Raw genomic sequence first — 22,975 nt, 5'->3', positions numbered from 1 at the left:
CTACTTTCTGTTTCTATGAACTTGACTACTTTAGATATCACATATAAGTGTAATCAAACGGTGTTTGTCTTTTTGTGACTGGCTTTTTTCATTGATTATACAGGGTGGGATAAAAGTAGGTTTATAGTTGTTCGTATGAAAAGTAATACAATAATCCTATATGATACAAGGCTAATACGCAAATTGTCCCCTCGGAAGTTCGACTGACCGGGAGTTCGACCGCTCAGTGTGACATGCACTGACCACCAGCAGGCGTTGCAGAATGAATGAAGGCCCTGGCCGGCAGCTGGCAGCCAGGGAAAGGGAAGCCCTGATCGCTGGCCAGGCCTAGGGATTCTACGCGTGCACGACTTTCGTGAACTGGTCCTCTAGTTAATATATAATCCAAGAATAAATTCTTTGTATTTTGCGTAACCCCGATTGTATACCTACTTTTGCCCCATCTTGTATATACCATTTCTTGTGTATCCATTCATGCATCAATGGACACAAGGTGCTTTTTGGAAACTGTGAATAATGCTGCTATGAACATAGGTGTGCAGATGTCTCTTTAAGACCCTGCTTTTGATTCCTTTGGATATGTAACCAAAAGGAGAATAACTGGATCATATAGTAATTCCATTAAAACTTTTTATTTAGCCGAAACTGGTTTGGCTCAGTGGATAGAGCATTGGCCTGAGGACTGAAAGGTCCCAGGTTCGATTCCGGTCAAGGGCATGTACCTGGGTTGCGGGCACATCCCCAGTAGGAGATGTGCAGGAGGCAGCTGATCGATGTTTCTCTCTCATCGATGTTTCTAACTCTCTATCTCTCTCCCTTCCTCTCTGTAAAAAATCAATAAAATATTTAAAAAAAACAAACAAAAAAAACAACTTTTTATTTAAATCACCATACTATTTTCCATAGTGGCTGCATAATAGTCACCCTAATTTTGGCCCTTATTTTTAATAGTTCTTTATATATTGGTGAATATTAGTTCTTTTTATTGTATTTTTCTTCAAGTGTATTCTCTTTTACTTTGTTTATAGTGTTTGTTATGCAAATTTTTTTAATTTTTATGTAGTGAAAAGTTTATCAGTCATTTTTTATTGCTTCTGGATTCCTTAGCAACTTTATTGAGATAATTTGTATACCTGAAAATTCACTCATTTTAAGTACAATTCAATGACTTATTTTTTAAAATATATTTTTATTGATTTCAGAGAGGAAGAGAGAGGGAGGGAGAGATAGAAACGTCAATGAGAGAATCATTGATTGGCTGCCTCCTGTGCACGCTCTTTACTGGGGGTTGAACCCACAACCCAAGCATGTGCTCTTAATGGGAATTGAATCTGGGACCCTTCAGTCCGCAGGCTGACACTCTATCCTCTGAGCCAAACCACCTAGGGCAATTCATTGACTCTTAATAAATTCACAGAGTTGTACAACTATCACCAGAACCCAATTTTAGAACATTTTCATCACCTCAAAATGATCCCTTCTGTCCATTTGCAGTCACTCCTGTTCCCACTCCCAGCCCCAGCCAACCACTAGCCTGCTTTCTGTTCCTAGAGATTTGCCTATTTTGAACATATCATATACATGGAATCATAGAGTATGTGGACTTTTTGTCTGGCTTCTTTCGACTATAATATTTCTGAGATTCATCCATGTTGTATCATGTATCAGTACTTCATTCCTTTTTATTGCTGAATAATATTTCATTGTCTGGATAGACCATATTTTGTCTATCCATTCAGCAGTTGATAAGCTTTTTGGTTGTTTCAACTTTTTTGCTATTATGAGTAATGCTGCTATGAGTATTCACTGGCAAGTTTTTGTGTGGGCATGTGTTTTTGTTTTGTTTTATAAAAATATATTTTATTCATTTTTTACAGAGAGGAAGGGAGAGGGATAGAGAGAAACATCGATGAGAGAGAAACATCGATCAGCTGCCTCCTGCACATCCTCTACTGGGGATGTGCCCACAACCAAGTACATGCCCTTGACCGGAATCGAACCTGGGACCCTTGAGTCCGCAGGCCGGCGCTCTATCCACTGAGCAAAACTGGTTAGGACGGCATGTGCTTTTTATTGGATAGATACCTAGAAGTGGAATTGCTGGGTCATATGTTTAAGAAAACGCCAAACTGTTTTCCAAAGTGACACTGTTTACATTCTCCTCATGCTTCTGGAGTTTGATTCATAGTTAGAAAACCTTTTCCTATACCAAGGTTAAAGAGGAATTCACCAATGTTTTCTTCTAGTCCTTATGTTGGTTTTATGTTTTACTTTTTATTTGGAGTTTATTCGTGTGAATGGTGTGAGCCTATTGTTTTTACCAACTTTATTTTTTTGTAACCCTTAATCATTTTTATGATTATAAAAGTGATACACTGCTATATTTAGAAAGTATAAAAAATAAATATTAAAATTGCCATAATTTTGTCACCCACAAATGACCACCTTTGTCTTTGTAATTCTCCCCCTTTTGGTAATTTAATCTTGATTTCCTTGGTAATATTTTAAGAATGCTGGATAAAGAAACTGAGGAAAGCTGGGTTCTCTCAAAAGGTCTCTTAAAGACCTATTCTAGTATACTTGGTTTAGAAGCAATTGGCCCATCTTCCTTTCCTTTCAATTTAGCACAGGCCTATTTCATGTAACACAAGACTAATGAAGATCATTCCAGACTTCCAACAACCTAGGATATACTATAGGATATACTTATAGCTGCAAGAGTAATCGATTCTAAGAAACAGTTGATGAATCAAACAATTGAAATCAGTTGTTCAATGTTTTACAGAGAAATAAATATGCTACTTTTATCTCAAAAATATATGTTTATATTTTAGAGACCTTTCATAAGTCTTTTAACAAAATGTACAATTTATATACATGGTTTTTTTAATTTTTGTCCTTGTATCATACTATATTTTTTAATGCGTGTCAGTGAAGCTTTTATATTGATTTTCTGCAAGTGTTTGTCAACTTGCACATGCTCAGCTAACTTGAATTCCTACGTTGCCAATTAAATAGCTTGTGAAAGAGGAAACACTGGTTTTCCATTGTATTTTTCCCCATTTAGAGAATCCTTAGAAATGTTAAGAGGAAAATGTACAGGGATGTAATGTACAGCATATGGAACATAGTCAATAATATCATAACTTTGTACAGTGACAGATGGTTACTAGACTTAATGCAGCGATTACTTTGTAAGCTATATAAATATCGAATCACGTTATACACCTGAAATTAATATGATATTTTATGTCAGCTGTACTTTAATAAATATCATTACTTTGGAGCTTGTCAATTTTCATGAATGATGCATGGAAGTTTTCAGTTTAATAGCAGTAAGGAAAGAAGGAAATATCAGAGCAATTTAAAATAACACTAAATGTACTGATAGTTCATTTTTATAATACATTTTAATTGAACATTCCTTCATAAGAGTCTTAGTAAATTTTCCACAGTGTATAGGCAGTCCTCTGGTTACATCAGATTCGACATATGTCGTTTCGTGGTTACGTTGCCATCTCCCATTTACAGTATTTATAAAAAAAAAATTCCATCATTTCGACGTATGTACATATGTGCTTTATGTTTTTTATTATTTATTTGCCACAAGTAAAGGTCAGGAATTGTTATCTTTCTTTTAAAATTTGTTACTGTTTCACTTCATTACTGCTGTGTATGTGCTCCATGTGAGTGACATAGATGCTTATGTAGGTGGGTTCTGACTTACAGCGAAAATCAGGTTATGTCGCGCTGTAGGAATAGGTCTCCGACATAACCCAAGGACCTACTATAATATGAGACCTTATGGTGTGACCTTGTTATTAACTTTTTGATAAAGATGTTTTATAAAAATTCATGGAGGTCTTGTTTTGGCCAGGTGGCTCAGTGATTGAAGTGTCGTCCTGTGCAGCAAAAGGTTTTGGGTTCAATTCCCTGTTGGGGCACATACCTAGGTTGAAGGTTCCTTCGCTCCCCAGTCAGGGCACATGCGGGAGGCAACCGATCAATGATTCTCTCACAAAATCAATATTTCTCTCTCCCACCCTCCCTCCTCCCCTCCCTCCCTTTCTCTCTCTAAAAATAAATAAAAACATATCCTTAGGTGATGATTTAAAAATATAATTCGTGGAGGTGAGAAGGCATCTGTTATTGTAATCATTTTTATCCTTTTATCCTCAATTGAGAACAGCTGTTCCCTGTCCTTTTACCCCTTATTATAGCCCTGCCAGCTATTAGCTTTTCCCTTCAGTCTTCTTAAGATCAAATCTTTATATTTCTTCTGATCTTTTTTTAAATATATTTTTATTGACTTCAGAAAGGAAGAGAGAGAGAGAGAGAAACATCAATGATGAGAATCATTTATTGGCTGCTTCCTGCATGCCCCCCACTGGGGAGTGAGCTCACAAACCTGGCATGTGCCCTGATCTGGAATCAAACTGTGACCTCCTGGTTCATGGGTCGACAATCAACCACTGAGCAACACTGGCCAGGCTTTTCTGATCTTTTTTCACCAGTCCAATTTTTCAGTGTTTTGAATAGCTAATCCCGGTGGATTACAAAACAAACCCCAAAACTATACTACTTAATGGCCTGCTTCATTAGTCTGGGACCACTATTAAGTAATCTGCATAAATTCCAAAGGTTCTTATTTATATGCATCCTTGAAATTTTTTCTGTCCCTCCCTTCCACTCCTATTTGAAATGGAAATTATTGTTGCCTCCAACCACTCTAAGTAATTTAAAACTGATAGACAAATGAACAGAAGGCTATGGGTCATCAGTTTTAAACAAGACAAGCACTTAAGAAGGGAGCACTTATTTATGGAGAATTGTGAAATGAGCTCTTAGTGGCCACTGTTCACCATTTCAACTTTCTGACTTCTTAAATTCTATTGGGACTAAACTACACACTAAATAGGTAATTGACTTTGTTTATGAGGTAAAATTTAGACCCTACCTCCTCTGTACCTTTTCTTTCCTACATTCCTAATCTTTAATGAGAGATTAAGAGTGGGAAGAAGGAGAAAACATGTGTCTTAGCTACAGTTAGCCTTCACTTCTTATCTGTGTAGCACAAACAGAAAGATCCTAAGCCAAGAGCCAAGGATAGAGGTTAGTTGTTCCTGTTGCAACCATATCTGGCCCTGAATCATTATTGTCCTCCAAATCATGATTTCACTTATATGTGGAATCTAATGAACAAAATCAACTAACAAACAAAAGAGAAACAGACTCATAGATTCACAGAACAAACTGACAGATATCTGGCGGGAAGGGTGTTGGGGGACTGGGTGAAAAGGGTACAGGTATTAAGCAAAAAACACACAACACAACAACTCATAGGCACAGACTACAGTATGGTGATTGCCAAAGGGAAAAGGGAGGAGAGGGAAGGTAGAAGGAGGCTAAAAGGGGGATAAATGGTGGTGGAAGGAGAATTGACTTGGGGTGGTGCAATATACAAATGATGTATTATGGAATTGTATACCTGAAACCTATATAATTTTATTAACCAGTGTCACCCCAATCTATACTAATAAGAGCCTAGTTGGTCCTCGTGCCCTTGCGCAATGCCCTCACGTCATCACAAGATGTCCGCCACAAGATGGCCACTACAAGATGGCTATCACAAGATGGCTGGCAGGGGAGGGCAGTTGTGGGTGATCAGGCCGGCAAGGGAGGGCAGTTGGGGGCGAGATCAGGCCAGCAGGGAGGGCAGTTGGGGGTGTACAGGCCTGCAGAGGAGGGCAGTTGGGAGCAACCGGGCCAGCAGGGGCGGACAGTTGGGGGCGACCAGGCCAGCAGGGGAGGGCAGTTGTGGGTGATTGTGCCATCAGGGGGAGGGCAGACGGGGGTGATCAGGTTGGCAGGGGAGCAGTTAGGCGTCAATCAGGCCGGCAGCTGAGCAGTTAGGGGGCGATCAAGCTGACAGGCAGAAGCGGTTTGGGGCAATCAGGCAGGCAGGCAGGCAAGTGGTTAGGAGCCAGCAGTCCCAGATTGTGAGAGGGATGTCCGACTGCCAGTTAGGCCTGATCCCAGATTGGAGAGGGTGCAGGCTGGGCTGAGGGACATCCCCACCCCCTGTGCATGAATTTCGTGCATTGAGCCTCTAGTAAATTCAATAAAAATACATCCTTCCTATATAATAAAAGGCTAATATGCAAATAGACCAAACGGCAGAATGACTGGTCGCTATACAGTGCACTGATCACCAGGGGGCAGATGCTCAATGCAGGAGCTGCCCCCTGGTGGTCAGTGCACCAAAAGCTGGGCTCATGCACCAGAAGCTGGCGAGCACAGTGGTGGTGGCAGGAGCCTCTCCCGCCTCCATGGCAGCGCTAAGGATGTCTGACTGCAGGCTTAGGCCTGCTCCCCATCAGTCAGACATCCCCCAAGGGCTCCTGGACTGCGAGAGGGCACAGGTCGGGCTGAGGGATCCCCCTCCACCACCACCCCCACACACACATACACACACACACACACACACACACACACACACACACACACACCAGAAGTGCACAAATTTTGTGCACCAGGTCTCTAGTAAAAAAATAATAAAGTATTTCAGATACGTGTGTCTTATTCTTACAATATATTCCCTGAGTGAGAGAATAGATTGGAATAGACATACTTTTTCAGACTTTGGGGGGTAATTTTAAACCAACTGCCCCACCCAAAAGACCTGTGGGATATAGTTTTATCCACCTTTGATATAAATGTTATTAATCATGTATATTTCTAATGTTACTTTCTTTCTTTGTTTTAGTGTGAAACCATCAGAGAATCTACAGTCTTTGATGGAGAAGAATCAGTCCCTGGTGGAGGAGAATGAAAAATTAAGTCGTGGTCTGAGTGAGGCAGTTGGTCAGACATCCCAGCTATTGGAGAGGATCATTGTGGTGAGATCCCAAGACTAAACTACTAGCAATCTGGACATTTACCAGCTTTAGTTTCTGAAATATTTAACATGCTTCTCATTATGAGAGGCAAGTTATATGGAAAGAAATGGATAGTATTACCATATCTTCCATCGACACCTCTGAGATAAATACATGGGCTTATATTGATACATACAGAAAAGTTAAAAGAATTGTACATTGAACACCTATATATCCACCACAAAGAATCTACATGGATCCCAATTTAAATAGGTTTGTTTTAAAATGCCAGAGAGGACAGAACTAGGTCCCTCTCACCTTAAGTCCTGCCTAATCTTTATCTATAATACCAAGTAACTATTCCCTCAATAAGATTTTAATTCCTCTCTATCTCACTTCCCCTATCATGGTCACATTCATATCCCATCCTAACAGTTATCGTGGTGAGATAGAATGGCTAGGAAATTAATTTTAATTCCTTTCACATATAGTTAACTTCCAAATAGTGGATCACTATGTAACTTATTACACTAGTCTGTATCCTACTATATGTCTGATAATAACCTCCTGGATCAGTTCATGCTGGCTCTGTCAATAACGTTTTTCTACTGGTCTTAATACAATTCAGTTTTTGGTAGCACAATGATTGCCAGAAGCAAAAATGAGTTTCCACCAAAATGTGTGCTCTCTTGTCAAGAAAGGGTAAGCTGCTTAAAGACTTCATTAAAGGGGGCCAAATCCTATGTCCATTCTATTGTCCATTATTAGCAGAAGAGTTAAAATGGGATTTAGGGGATTTTTATATATAGTTTTCTGTCTCCATGATGCATTTTATGCCTTTGAAGTAATTCTAGAAGATGTGTCTCACATGATTGTGAGTGTGGCAGATGTAACAGGCAGTACTTGTTATTCTAGCCACATACCCATCTGACCTTTATAAGATTGTTACAGTAGCTGCCCAATCAGATGTCCTATCAGAACTTCACAGCAAGCACAAATTTTTGTCCTATATAAACTGTTCTTCCCAAACAGTGCATTTAGCACATTACAGATATTATGATTGGAATAAAACAGAAACTGTTGATTACCCAGCCCAAAATGTAGCTGCCTCTGCCATTTTTCTCTGCCATCATTCTTGTGCTTCTCCCCTTTTCTTACTTTCTTTTGTTAAAACTAGCCTACCATATCAGATAGTTTAATGTGAAAAAACTCAGCTCATATGCAATGTGAGATCCTTTTATGTTTTAAAAGCCCTTCTACTGGGACCAGGGAACAGTATAGTGTAGGAGGCAGTTTAAAGTAAGTGTTTGATGTTTTTTTGTTTGTTTGTTTTTTTGCAAACAGCAGGGTATAGCATGCCAGGAACTATTGCTTTCTCCTTCAGTTGCAAAATTCTCTACGGAACTGAGGCTTCACACTCCACCCCATAGTTTGTGCTTCATGGCAAACATTAGACCCAGCTGCTTAGATGGTATTTTTAGTATTTCATGTTGACTGAAGGGCTACTTTCCATGACTGTTAAAAAACACATTTCTCACTAAATAAACAAAGCCCATTAAATCCTCTATTATAGCAAAGGAGGCAGCCTCTCTACCTGGCTTTTATTATTTTTTTTAAGAAAATCTTTATTGTTCAGATTATTACAGTTGTTCCTCTTCTTCCCCCCCCCCCCCCCATAGCTCCCCTCCACCCGGTTCCCACCCCACCCTCCGCCCTCACTGCCCCCCCACTGTCCTCATCCATAGGTGCACGATTTTTGTCCAGTCTCTTCCCACATCCCCGACACCCCTTTCCCCCCCAAGAATAGTCAGTCCACTCCCTTTCTTTGCCCCTGATTCTATTATAATCACCAGTTCATTCTGTTCATCAGATTATTTATTCACTTGATTTTTTTTTTGATTTTTTTTTTTAAATTTTATTGATTTTTTACAGAGAGGAAGGGAGAGAGATAGAGAGTTAGAAACATCGATGAGAGAGAAACATCGATCAGCTGCGTCCTGCACATCTCCTACTGGGGATGTGCCCTCAACCCAGGTACATGCCCTTGACCGGTATCGAACCTGGGAACTTTCAGTCTGCAGGCCGACGCTCTATCCACTGAGCTAAACCGGTTTCGGCTCACTTGCTTTTTTAGATTCACTTGTTGATAGATGTGTATTTGTTGCTCGTAATTTGTATCTTTATCTTTTTCTTCTTCTTCCTCTTCTTAAAGGATACCTTTCAGCATTTCATATAATACTGGTTTGGTGGTGATGAACTCCTTTAGCTTTTCCTTATCTATGAAGCTCTTGATCTGACCTTCAATTCTGAATGATAGCTTTGCTGGATAAAGTAATCTTGGTTGTAGGTTATTGCTATTCATCACTTTGAATATTTCTTGCCACTCCTTTCTGGCCTGCAAAGTTTCTGTTGAGAAATCAGCTGACAGTCGTATGGGTACTCCCTTGTAGGTAACTGACTGTTTTTCTCTTGCTGCTTTTAAGATTCTCTCTTTGTCTTTTGCCCTTGGCATTTTAATGATGATGTGTCTTGGTGTGGTCCTCTTTGGATTCCTTTTGTTTGGGGTTCTCTGCGCTTCCTGGACTTGTAAGTCTATTTCTTTCACCAGGTAGGGGAAGTTTTCTGTCATTATTTCTTCAAATAGGTTTTCAATATCTTGCTCTCTCTCTTCTTCTGGCACCCCTATAATTCGGATATTGGTACGCTTGAAGCTGTCCCAGAGACTCCTTACATTATCTTTTTATTTTTGTATTTTTTTTCATTTTGCTTTTCCGGTTGGGTGTTTTCTGCTTCTTTGTATTTCAAATCTTTGACTTGATTCTTGCGATCCTCTAGTCTGCTGTTGGAACTCTGCATAATATCCTTTATTTCCGTCAGTGTACGCTTAATTTCTAGTTGGTCCTTTTTCATAACCTCAAGGGTCTCACTAGATTTCTTGAGGGTCTCACTACATTTATCAGCAATCTCACCAGACTTTTTGAGGGTCTTACTAAATTTCTCGGCGGTTACTAGAAAGTTCTTGAAAAACCTTAAAAGTGTGGTTTTGAACTCTATATCCAGTAGTTTGCTTTCCTCCATTTCTGTCATTTGTGACCTATTTCTTTGTCTCCGCATTTTTTTATGCTTCCCTGTGTTGATAGAGTGGCTTTCTGTGCTAGGTGTTCTCTAGGGCCCAGTGGCTCAGCCTCCCCAATTACCTGAGATGGACACTTGTGGTGCACCCCCTTGTGGGCTGTGTGCACAGTCTTGTTGTAGTTAAGCCTTGATTTTTGTAGGTATCACTGGGAGGAATTGACCTCCAGGCCAGTTGGCTGTGAGAATCAGCTGTGTCTGCAGTGGGAGAACTTCTGTGCTGGAAACACCACCCTCACCCCGGGGCAAGACTTGCTTCAGTGGGGCTTTGGTGCTCACTGAGTCTGCCCCCTGATTGTGTCCTTTATGGATTCGAGGAGCTGCAATCTGGATGGTCCCACTCTGTCCACCGGGCACACTGGCTCCTGGATCTCTAAGGAGGTGCTAATCTAGCCTCTGCCTGAGGCTACTGAGCAGGAGCTCAGCTGTGAAGCAATGCAAGTTTCCCTGGGGCCTTGGGCCAGCTGCAAGTTTCTTAGGTAATTTTCAGATTGCAAAGGGCCAGGCCTTTCATATGTAAAAGCCGGCGCACAGCTTGGGTCGGGTGGGGGTCCCAGGGGATCAACAGGGCGGAGAAAGCAGCTATGGCTTCCCTCAGAGGCCCCACTTCTCAGTGTCCCGGCAATTGCTGCAAGCACCTCCAAGAGAAAGCTGCCCTCGAGTTCCGACCAATGCCAGACAGTCCAGTTTCTCCCGTATGAGCATGGGTCCCCAGAGACTCACCCGGAACTGGAGCTCAGAGTTTGAGACTCCCTACCGATTGAAAAAGACAACCGTGTCCTCAACCGCCAGCCCTCTCCGCATGCGCCTCTGTACCTCTGTACTTTACTTCCACACCTCAGCTCCTCTGAGTCTCGGTATGCCTTTCTCTTTCCTTCTAGTTGTAGAATTTCCACTCAGCCAGCCTTCCTGTGGTTCTGGATGATGTTCATTCCATCTTTTAGTTGTATTCTTGAAGTGGTTGTGCTAAGCAGCAACCTCCGGTGTTTACCTATGCCACCATCTTGGTTTTCTCTCTACCTGGCTTTTAAACTATAGAAGTAGGAGAGAAGTCGTAATTAAGTGAGGCCATCAGGCACTGCCGCTGATGATCTCCTGGGTCTTTGTTACAGACAGAACAAGCGAATGAAAAAATGAATGCCAAGCTAGAAGAACTCAAGCAGCATGCAGCGTAAGTTTCTTACCAGATATTTGTTACTGACCTTATAGCACATAATATGTAATCATAGATGCTCTGGCCTTGACAATGTGATTAACTCTTGGGTTCCTTTGCTTGAATTTTCAGCTGTAAAGTGGATCTTCAAAAGCTAGTGGGAAATTCGGAAGACCAGGAATTAAAAGAAAATGTAGAGAAAATTTGTAACCTACAGCAACTGATTAACCAGATATCGGTAAGCCAAGTAGGGACAGTATAAACAGTCACATTGTTTTTATTTGTTTCTCTCTTTTTATTTTTTCATTTTTCAATTACAGTTGACATACAATATAATATTGGTTTCAGGTGTACAACCCAGTGATTAGACATCTATAGAACTTACAAAATGATAAGCCTGATAAATCTAATAACCATCTGACACCGCATAGAAGGTGCAAAGTCAGCCACTGCGTAGGGCCACCCTGCATGAGCTATTTGTATTAAGCTTGGAGGTGCCCAGGTGAGACTGGACTATTAAACAAGGCAGGCTCATGCTAGTGCTGGGTCTTAGGCCTTTTATTGATAGGTTTGGGGCATGCTCACCCAGCTGTAGCTTGTTTGAGAGATTTTAGCAAAGTCTGAAGCCTGAGCAAGGACAGGCCATTCATATGCAAAAGCAACTGTTCACAGGTTGGGTGGGGCTGCAAATTGGATGGGGCGGGGTCTTAGGAGGGAATCACCAGGGTGGAGCAAACAGATATGGCTGCCAGTCAGCCCCACGTGAACAATGACCCCTGTGAGCACCTCCTTCTGAGAGAAAGCTGACCCCAAGTTCCTGCCCTGATGCCAAATAATCCAGTTCCTCCTCTTATGTGTCTGGGTCCTCCAGAGTCTCACCCTGGAGCTTGAGCTCAAAGGAAGTGGGACCTTGTAAATTCAGTCATGTGTCGGCTCTTTAAAAGGAACACCTGGGCCTAACTGGTGTTGCTCAGTGGTTGTGCATCAACCTATGAACCAGGAGATTACGGTTCAATTCCTGGTCAGGGCACATGCCCGTGTTGGGGGCTCAATCCCCAGTGGGGAACGTGCACAAGGCAGCAAATCAATGATGTTTCTATCTCATCATTGATGTTTCTATATCTGTTTCCCTCTCCCTTCCTCTCTGAAAGCAGTAAAAATATGTTCAAATGAAAAAAACAACAAAGGAACACCTGGACCTCCAGCAGCCTCCATGTCCCTGAGCCCTAATCCCTGCTGGTTTTTACAGTCTATAGTTATCCCAACTGGTCTTCCCAGCTCTGGAATTTTGGGCTACGGGGCTGGTGTGAGGCTGGGACACCTCTGCATAGACGATCTCCCTCTAGATTACAAAAATAGCCCACGTGGGTGCCAGTCCAGCCCATTCCATGCCTCTTCCCCTTTTACTAGTCTCAATGCACTTCTTTACTTCTCTAGTTGTAAGACTTCCTTTCAGCCAACTCTCAGGCAGTACTGAATGATTTTTTTAAAATTGTAGTTGTAATTTTGATGTGGTTGTGGGAGACAGCAAGTACAGGCATTTACCTACGCTGCCATCTTGGTTCCTCGAGTGTTTTGGGTTTTTTGGGTGTTTTTTTTTTTAAGAGAGAAGAAGGGAGATAGAGAGATAAAGCCTTTATCTGAGTCTGTTTCTGTTCTGCTTGTTTATTTTCTTTTTAGGTTCCACATATAAGTGAAATCATATGGCATTTGTCTTTCTCTGTGTTACTTTTTTCACTTGGTACAATACCCTCTAGAGCAGCAGTTCTCAACCTGTGGGTCACGACCCTTTCACAGGGGTCGCCTAAGACAATTGGAAAACACATATATAATTACATATTGTTTTTGTGATTAATCACTATGCCTTAATTATGTTCAATTTGTAACAATGAAATTGGGGGTCACCACAACATGAGGAACTTTATTAAAGGGTCGCGGCATTAGGAAGGTTGAGAACCACTGCTCTAGAACCATTCATGTTGTTGCAGGTGGCAAGATTTCATTTTTTTAAATAGCTGAGTCATATTCCATTGCATATATGCACCACCACTTTTTTATCCATTTATCTATTGATGGACACTTAGGTTGCTTCCATCTCTTGACTATCTATAATAATAAAAACGTAATATGCTAATTAGACCAGATGTCCTTCCGGATGACCTTCCGGATGAAGCCACAGTGTCGGGGGCCGAGACAGGCAGCTGCCGTGGTAGGTGGGCAGGGGCCGAGGCAGCACAGGCCCCTGGCCGCTGCGGCGGGGCCAAGGCAGCTGCCATGGTGGCTGGGGCCAACCCCCTTGCACGAATTTCGTGCATCGAGCCTCTAGTTGTAGATAATACAACAAACATGGATGTATATGTCTTTTTGACTGAGTGTTTTGGTGTCTTCAGATAAATACACAGAAGTAGAGTTACTGGGTACTTCATTGTCTCTCTGTTTTAGAGTCTAATTTGTCTGGTATGCAGTGCTTCCCCAGTGTTTTTTTGTTTGTTTCTATTTTTATGAAGTATCTTTTTCCATTCTTTTACTTTCAGTCTGTGTGTATCTTTCAATCTGAAGTGAGTTTCTTGTAGACAGCATATGTAAGGGTTTTGGTTATCCATTGAGCCATCCTATCTTTATATTGGAGAATTTAATCCATTTGCAGTTAAAGTAATTTTATTTATTTATTTTTAACTTTATTATTTTTTTAATTTTATTTTTTTATTGTCTAAAGTTTTACATATGTCTCCTTTTCCTCCAATTTACCTCCCCGCCAGCCGTTCCCTCCCCAGGCAAGCCCCCACCTCCCCAGTGTCTGTGTCCATGTTATGCTAATATGCATGCATACAAGTCCTTTGGTTGCTCTCTAACCCCCCCCCCCACGTTTTTTTATTTATTGATTAAGGTATTACATGTGTCCTTTAAAGTAATTTTTGATAGATATATATTTATTGCCATTTCATTATTCATATTTTTATTTCTTTTTTTCCCTTCTTTTTTTTTTTTAAATATATTTTATTGATTTTTTACAGAGAGGAAGGGAGAGGGATAGAGAGTTAGAAACATCGATGAGAGAGAAACATCGACCAGCTGCCTCCTGCACACTCCCTACTGGGGATGTGCACACAACCTAAGTACATGCCCTTGACCGGAATCGAACCTGGGACCCTTCAGTCCGCAGGCCGACGCTCTATCCACTGAGCCAAACCGGTTAGGGCTTTTTTTTTCCTTCTTAATAAAGTACCTTTAACATTTCTATAATATTGGTTTGGTGGTGATGAACTCCTTTAGCTTTTTCTTGTCTGGTAAGCTCTTTATCTGTCCTTTATTTCTAAATGATAACTTTGCAGGGTAGAGTAATCTTGGTTGGAGATCCTTGCTTTTCATCCCTTTGAATATTTCTTGCTACTCCCTTCAGACCTGCAAAGTTTCTGTTGAGAAATCCTCTGACAGTCTTATGAGAGATGACTTGAAGGTAACTAGCTGCTTTTCTCTTGCTGCTTTTAAGATTCTCTCTTTGTCTTTAACCTTTGGCATTTTTATTATGATGTGTCTTGGTGTGGGCCTCTTTGGGTTCACCTTGTTTGGGATTCTCTGGGCTTCCGGGTTTAGTGTGTCTGTTTCCTTCACCAGATTAGGGAAGTTTTCTGTTGTTATTTTTTCACACATAGGTTTTTAATTTCATGCGCTTTCTTTTCTACTTCTGGTATCCCCATGATGTGAATATTGGTACGCTTGAAGTTCTAGAGGCTCTTTAAACTATCCTTATTTTGTTTGGATTCTTTTTTTTTTCTCCGGTTCTTATTGGATGTTTTCTGCTCCCTTATATTCCAAATCTCTGATTTGATCCTCTCTTTCATCTACCCCACTGTTGATTCCCTGTAATGAATTCTTCATATTAGTGTATTCTTCATTTCTGACTGGTTCTTTTTTAAGTTTTCTATCTTTCTCTTAAGGTTCTTCTTCCTAAGTTCATCTAATATTCCTCTAAGTTCATTAAGCATCCTTAAAACCAGTATTTTGAACTCTGCATCTGGTAAATTGCTCATCTCCATTTTGTTTAGCTCTTTTTCTGGAGTTCTGTTCTTTCATTTGGGACATGTTTCTTTGTCTTCTTATTTTGTCTGCCTCCCTGTGTTTGTTTCTACATATTAGGTAGAACTGCTGTGTCTCCCAGGCTTGGTAGAGTAGCTTTATATAGTAGTTGTCCTGTAGGGCCCAGTGGTGCAGCATCTCCAGTCACCCAAGCAGGGTGATTAAGGTGTGCCCCCAGTGTGGGCTCTGTGCACATTCCTGTTTTGTTGAGCCTTGATTGCTGCTGGCATCTCAATGGGAAGGATTTACTCCAAGGCTAATTGGCTGCAAGGACTACCCAAGACTACAACAGAGGAGCTGCTGTGCAAAGGCAAACCACAGGTAGCTTCAGCAGGACTCGCTTCAGCATATCTCTTGTTCCCAATGAGTTTGCCTCTTGAGTGTGTCACTCATGGAGATAATTGGCTGGTGCCCACATGGTCTGAAACTGTCCACTGGGTGTGCCGGCTCTGAGGCCTTCTGGGAAGTGTAGGCCAAGATCAACTACCACCTGTGTTCTGCCTGGGGCCACCTGGCATGAGCTACAGAGAAATCTACAGTTGGCTGGTACTTGTGCTGGACTTGGAAGTGCCTAGGGGAGACCACACTATGAACCAAGGCTGGCTGCTGCTAGTGTTGTGCCTCAGGCCACTAAGCAATAGGTAGGGACACACTAACTGCTTGTTTGAGGTTTGTGGTCCTTTGAGAGATTTTAGAAAAGTCCGCAGCATGAGCCACGACAGGCCATTTGTATGGAAAAGCCACTAGAAGCAGCTTGGGAGAGCCTGCAACTTGTGTGGGTCAGAGTCTCAGAGCATCAACAGGGCTGGGAAAACAGTATTAGCCAGGTTGATGGCACCTGCCTCCTGACTCTGTGTGGAGAAGAATCAGGAAGGGAAAAGTGGCCTCTGCCTGCACTTCTGTCTGGGAGAAAGCTGCCCTTCCACCTCTCACTGGACAGTTCAGTTCCTGTAGCCTTTCAAGCTCCTGTCCCAGTGCTGGAGCTCAGAGAGTGTGAGACTGAATAAGTTTGTGCATGGGCCCTTTAAGAGGAATTGCCAGGGACTCCAGTAGCCCTCCATCTCAGCCTCAATCCCTGCGCTTTTCACAGCCAGAAGTTATCGGTGCTTATCTTCCTGGCACTGGAACCTTGGTCTAGAGGGCCTGGTATGGGGCTGGGCTCCTAGCTCCTCATGGGGGACCTCTGCATCCAAGATTTCCCTCCCAATTTTTATCTGTTACATGCAGGCATGGGATCAGCCTCTTATGCGTCTCCTCCCTCCTACCAGTCTAAATGTGGCTTCCTCATCCAGTGGCTAGACTTCAGGTGGTTCTTTTTTATTTTTTATTTAAGGGTTTGGGGAGGGGGGTGTAGGGAGCTCATTGGAGGGAGAGCCAGGTGGTTCTTAACGACTGTTGTTCTGTAGTTTAGTTGTAATTTTTTATTGATTTCAAAGAGGAAGGGAGAGAAAGAGATAAAATCAATGATGAGAGAGTATCGTTTGATTGGCTGCCTCCTGCATGCCCCCCACTGGGGATCCAGCCTGCAACCTGGGCATGTGCTCTGACTGGGAATCAAACCGTGACCTCCTGGTTCATGGGTTGATGTTCAACCACTGAGCAACACCAGCCAGGCTTTAGTTCTAATTTATATGTGGTTGTGGAAAGAGGCCAGTACTGCATTTACCTACGCCACCATCTTGACCAGAAGTCCTCATTTGTTTCTCTTGTTGTTTTAAACATGTCTAACACTGTACCTTTTGCTGAAACAACTAGAGTGTGAGCTATTTGAGGACAGATATTGTGGATCATTGAATATGATCTATGAATTTGTTAAATTAAACACCCTTAGGTTACATACACAATAATACATTAATCAAATACTGGAGCAAAAACATGCAGGGTGAGGCAACAGCAAATTTACAGTTGTGAGTAAAGCACAGTTTATTCTTGTATTATTATTTACTTATTATTTTATCATTTTCCATATGCAAACTGTAAACCTACTTTTGCACCCCCCCCCCATATCTATGCAGCGTGAAATTGCCAGGTAGCATGAGCAGCAGACATTGATTTGCTTCCCTTTCAGTGTAGGCTAACTTAGTTAAGAGGCCCTGTACCATACCCCAATCTTACATAAGCTGGTTTCTGGCAAATAGTTTATAATAACCAGGGAATACTATAGTTCTTTTTTATAAGCAGTCATAAATTAGTTTGAATCATCATTCTGCTATAAGTTCCCATTGTTTTATTTTTAGAACTATTATGATAGTTGTGAGTGGGTTTTTTGGAGGGTGTGGTTGTTTGTTTTTTTTCCAAGAAGAAAAATTCTTATATTTATAGCCTTGCTTCTCTTAGTACTTAGGCATATATACTTCTTAAAAGTTGAAATCATATTACATTAAGGGGTCATGGTTGGTTAAGGGGTTATGGTTGGCTTTGTTCCATCTATACCCTCTTATTTATTATTCTAAAGCAGTAATGTGTATGTAAATGCCTGGTGGTAATTCCTAGCTCTTGGGCAGAGGTTTTAATTTTATCAGAATAGTGATTCTCCACCCCAAGTCTTGCCTAGTGTTTTTTAGAGTTGTCAAAATGGTATTACAAAATCATCCACACCTATATTTTGCTCTAAAGAGTCACTGGAAAAAGTACCTTATAGTATTCTGGGGAGAAGGGTTAGGGTAGCCAGTTCCAAGAAATTAAATGACTAAACTCCCAAAAGACTAGAAAGTGTTTCATAATAAGTGATACTATACAAAACTGTCAGGAGCGGTTCAGGATGACAGTTCATTTATCTAACAAAAAGGCCATAGTAATTGAGAACCTGGGCTCCAGAGCCAGACAGACCCTGGTTTAAAGCCAATTCTGCCACTCACTAGTTGTGTACCTTTGCAAAGTATGTATTAATAGGAAAAGAAAATAATTTCAGTGACTCAATAGCAGTTAAAGGTATTATTCAGCTGATGCAATCAGGGAGTGCCTACCATACTCCAATCCTACTTTGACTTGGGTACTTACCTGGATTTGGGCTCAGATGGCAGTTTTTGTTATTAATTGCTGTGAAACTTTTGGGTGAAGGCTATTAGAGTTTTCCTGGCTTTTGCTCAAGACTGCCAGTGCAGTCCCATCCTGATAGCTATTCAATTACTTTCAACAATTATTCTTCAAGCCTTCTACTTTGTCAGTTGGGCCAGGTTCACAGGTGGCACTGAAGGTGGAAAGGGAAAGGAGGCAAGGGAAAACTAGGAACCCGGTCTCATGTGTTTTAATCCTCTTACATTAGCAATATGAGCAAAGTGCGTTGGGAGCACAAAGGAAGGGGTGATTAACTACCTAGAAAACTCAGGAAGGCAGCACAGTAGAAACTGGGTCTTTAAAAATGAATGAGATTGCCACCCACACAAAAGAGAAAGGACCATCTATAGAGAGGAAAAGGCATATGCAAAAACAAAGGTATATAAATTTAGAACACGGTAAGAACACAATGGCGTGGCTGAAGTATAGAGTGCATGCCAGAGAATGGCTATCACAAGGTTATTTCAAACTGTAATTCCACTTAACTATAGCTGGAACATCTAATGTATGAAAACCTCGTATGAGGTGCCTCAGAATTAAAGTAATCTAGGTTGAAGAGCCCTACTGGAGCCAAAGCTTATAAGATCAGAAAAGAGTGATCCAGGGCACCATTGTTTATGGCCACACCACCTCATTTCTGGGTCTTTGAGTCACATAGGAAAGGTGAAAAGGGAAACCTATGGAACCAAGATAAGAGAAGGAATAGTCCAGCCAGTGTTGCCCAGTGGTTAATTGTCAACCCGTGAACCAAGAGGTCACTGGTTCCATTCCTGGTCAGGGCATATGCCTGGGTTTCAGGCTCAATCCCCAGTAGAGGGTGTGCAGGAGGCAGCCAATCGATGTTTCTGTCTCTCTATCCCTCTCCCTTCTTCTCTCTCTAAAATCAATAAAAACATGTTTTTTAAAAAAGAAGAAGAGAAGGCATAGCTTCAGTGAGGATCTGGCAATATGACTGGTGCCTGGCATGCCTATAGAGGAAGTTGCTAATGGGGGCTGGCTCAGAAGAACTCTGTAGAGTCACTGTGTCTACCACTGAAATTCATTTGGTACACACAGGAAGAGGGTGCTAAAGATTGCCACAAGCTGATAAAGTCCCTGGCTTCCATCCACTGTCACAGGCAGAATAAACCCTTTTTACCCATGGCTCCTGTTGGACTCTTAAATCAGAGTTCTCCATATCTATTCTTTGGAGACTCGCCCAGCTATATTTTTGTTTTTGGAAATATGCAACAATGTGTCCTTTGGCTTTTATTAAAACACACCACAGTGAAAGCAAAAATGTTTCAAATGTAAGTGTGCCCTTCATTCTGAATTAAAACTATTTTTATTTTAAGTAATGGGTGAACACCCCCTTTTCAGTTATGAAGGCAGCCATTGTTCTCAGATCTTTTTCCTGGGACTTTAAATGCTAAATTGCACCCATTTATTTCTTTAAAATATAATTCAAATAAATGTTGTTGTAGTTACCTGTAAGGAAATTCATGCATTCCTTTCAACAAAATCAATTTTTTTGTTTTTATCCCCTACTTCAAGACTACTTCCATAAAACGCATTTTCAATGCCCAGTAATGGTATTGCCTACAATCTACAAGCACAGATTTCATTTGGGAGGGTATTGCTGGTTAATGTATCTCACTGAACCTGAGCCTTATTCACCTGATCACTCTAATCTGGGACCCCTCGGGGGATGTCTGACATCACCTTCAGCAAATCATATCTTTTTACTGTACAAAAGGTTCTCAGTTGTAGCCTTAGAATGAAGGAGAAGAGGCTGTTAGACTGAAATAAATTTTACTTTTACATATTTATTACATATCCTATATAATAAAGAGGTAATATGTAAATTGGCCATCACACCCTTGCACAAGATAACAAGATGGCCGCCCCCATATGGTCACAAGATGGCTGTGCCCATGTTGTCACATGATGGCCGCCCCCATGTGGTCACAAGATGGCCAGCAGGGGAGGGCAGTTGTGGGCAACCGGGCTGGCAGGGGAGGGCAGTTGTGGGCGATCAGGCCTGTAGGGGAGGGCAGTTGGGGGCAACCGGGCCGGCAGGGGAACAGTTAGGTGTCAATCAGGCTGGCAGGGGAGTGGTTAGGGGGTGATCAGGCTGGCAGGCAGAAGCGGTTAGGGGCAGTCAGGCAGGCAGGCAGGCGAGCGGTTGGAGCCAGCAGTCCCAGATTGTGAGAGGGATGTCGGACATCCCCCAAGGGGTCCCAGATTAGAGAGGGTGCAGGCTGGGCTGAGGGACACCACCCCTCCCCCCCCCCCGCATGAATTTCATGCACCGGGCCTCTAGTTTTTACATGCTTAGGATTATGAAGGCAGAAACCTGCCATGTTCATGTAGAACATGTCACCAAAGCTTAAACCTTAACATTGTAAAATTTCATTGGGCCACAAAGTAAATCAACAGTAACAAATCTACTTTGATTCCTGAACCTCTGGAAGGTACTAGAAAAAGTCTCCGAAAGCCAGTGTTCTAGGCCCTACTAATCTAGACTAGGCCTATAACTAATCTTTTTACTGAAACTTAGAATATAGGAGAGAGAAAGAGGTAACTGTTAGTTCTGTTTTTTTATAAGAAGGATTTAGTACAGAGGTTCTCAACCTGTGGGTCGCGACCCCTTTGGCAGTCAAACGACCCTTTCACAGGGGTTGCCTAAGACAATCCTGCATATCAGATATTTACATTACGATTCATAACAGTAGCAACATTACAGTTATGAAGTAGCAACGGAAATAATTTTATGGTTCGGTCACAACATGAGGAACTGTATTTAAAGGGCCAGAAGGTTCAGAACCACGGATTTAGTATTTCTTGCTCTTAAAGAATTGCCAGTATTATATATCATGATGAAACAGGATGTAGGAACACTGGAGCTTCCTTTGAATTCTCTTTGAGTCTCACTAGTTGAGAATTACTGGGCAGAATATGGGAAATGCTTAATAAACAGCACGTACTGAGGGCCATTTCAGTCCTTACCTTAAAGGTACTGAGATTTAAGTTTCAACAACTATGTAATGTTTCACTGTGCTGGTGCTAAGATTCCATGTACTAACCCTAAATTCTTTCCTTGCTGTTGAGCCAGTAGCAATTTCACCTATGATCTGCTTAATCATGTGACTTCTTGAAAATAATTCTTTCTTCCTAGGGCTTTGCAGGATCACTTCACAGTAATGGTAATTCATATGTTGCAATGCCAAATAAACCCTGAATTTCACCAGGAGAACTAAGCTTGCTCATGTGATAACCTATAAACAAATTAATCCTAATAAGTGGTTTTAGATTTCCCTTCTAGGTGGTGTTCCAATGCCCATAAAAGGAATTGGACCTTCTCTTGGAGGGAATCATTGTCTACTCTTTCCTTCCACTACCTCGAGTAGCTGCAATTGTGATGTATAAGAGGGACAGAGGCTACAGTATATTTGTGCCGGGGTCCAACCCCAGCAGGTCCAGGGGTTCCCAAAGGCGTAGACGGAGTCGGCGAAGAAGGAATGACACAGAGACAGTGTTCAGTTGATCAGCAGGCTAGCCAGGATCTCTAGCCAGGATCTCCAGCCAAGTTCTGGTCTGGATCTCCAGCGAAGTTCTGCTCTGGATCTCCAGAGAGGTTCTGCTGTTTATTGTCTTGTTACATCCGTATTTATCCCAGTTGATTTTAATCCTGTCAATTTCTATTACAAAGGTTAGGGCGTTTCTTATCTCCATTCCAGGGAGTAAAGATTATGTAGCTTAAGCATGATTGTTTGTAGTGATTAACTACCCGCCTGGCACTTAGTTAAGGAGTTTCATCCCCTCCCTGACTTCAGGGAAAAATTCCTACCTGGGGAAACAACCTTTCTCGGAGAGGTGACCTTGGTTAAAACACACAGCGCTAAGGGGAGCAAACATATTAAGAACAGTATGCTATATACGCCAGGTCCCTTGAAACATATGCTGTGCAGATGTTTCTTTCCTGCAGCGACTGTGTCAAGCAGCAAGGATGGACCGGCTTCCGGCAAATTCCCCCTTTTTTATTTTTTAAATGATCACGCATGCAAATCAGTGGCCACCTCTCAGATTGGGCCATTTAAGTCTCGGAAGAAGAGTGGCAAGCAATGATAGTGAGCATAGCTATAAACATAGTGGATGGAGCGCAGAAGGAGCCCCATTCCTGTAAAAGGTTGCCAGCCTCTTCAGTCAAGGGATTTCAGCTGTCCTCAAGTTGTTGGTTTGATTGTCTTTGTTGGTCTGGCTAGTGGGCGGCGTCACTGGCGACAGGCTTCCCGAAGCGTCAGCAAGTTGAAGGGCTGCATCAAAGGATCCATCAGGGCCGTGGTTGATGGTGGTGTCGATGTCCGAGGAGGAGTAAGCTGTGCCCTCTGGATCCAGCTGATATGGAAAATGGAGGGTAGTAGAAAAAGAAGAGAAAGCAAAAGAACTACAAGGCATGGAAGTGTTTAGAAAAAAGAGGGAGAAGAAAGGGAAGAAGGCAGCATCCTGACACAGCCCTTTCCTTCAGCTTCCCCTTTCCCTGTGGTCCCAGGTAGAAATGGGAAACAAGTCCTGTTGCAGTGAGAGGGCAGCTGCTGTCAGCCAGTCTCTGTCTTTACCTGGGTCCCGATCTGAGCTGGGCATGGGAAGCAGGAAGCAGCCATGGGGACAGGAGACCTTCCTCAGAAGGGGCGAGTGT

General features: G+C 42.0%; 1 protein-coding gene across 3 annotated transcripts in view; it reads left to right on the top strand.

The window, feature by feature from the left end:
* Positions 1-22,975, top strand: part of KIF4A (kinesin family member 4A) — a 183,747-nt gene that overhangs the window by 78,687 nt on the left and 82,085 nt on the right. For all 3 annotated transcript variants that reach the window (XM_036305013.1, XM_036305011.1, XM_036305014.1), the window contains exons 11-13: positions 6,767-6,899; positions 11,123-11,181; positions 11,296-11,401. In XM_036305013.1, coding sequence (XP_036160906.1) covers positions 6,767-6,899; positions 11,123-11,181; positions 11,296-11,401 — 298 coding nt within the window. The remainder of the gene's footprint in view (positions 1-6,766; positions 6,900-11,122; positions 11,182-11,295; positions 11,402-22,975) is intronic.

Source organism: Myotis myotis, unplaced genomic scaffold (genome assembly GCF_014108235.1).
Source record: "Myotis myotis isolate mMyoMyo1 unplaced genomic scaffold, mMyoMyo1.p scaffold_m19_p_4, whole genome shotgun sequence".
Classification (NCBI taxonomy): Eukaryota; Metazoa; Chordata; class Mammalia; order Chiroptera; family Vespertilionidae; genus Myotis; species Myotis myotis.
This window is presented reverse-complemented; position numbering and strand designations above follow the sequence as displayed.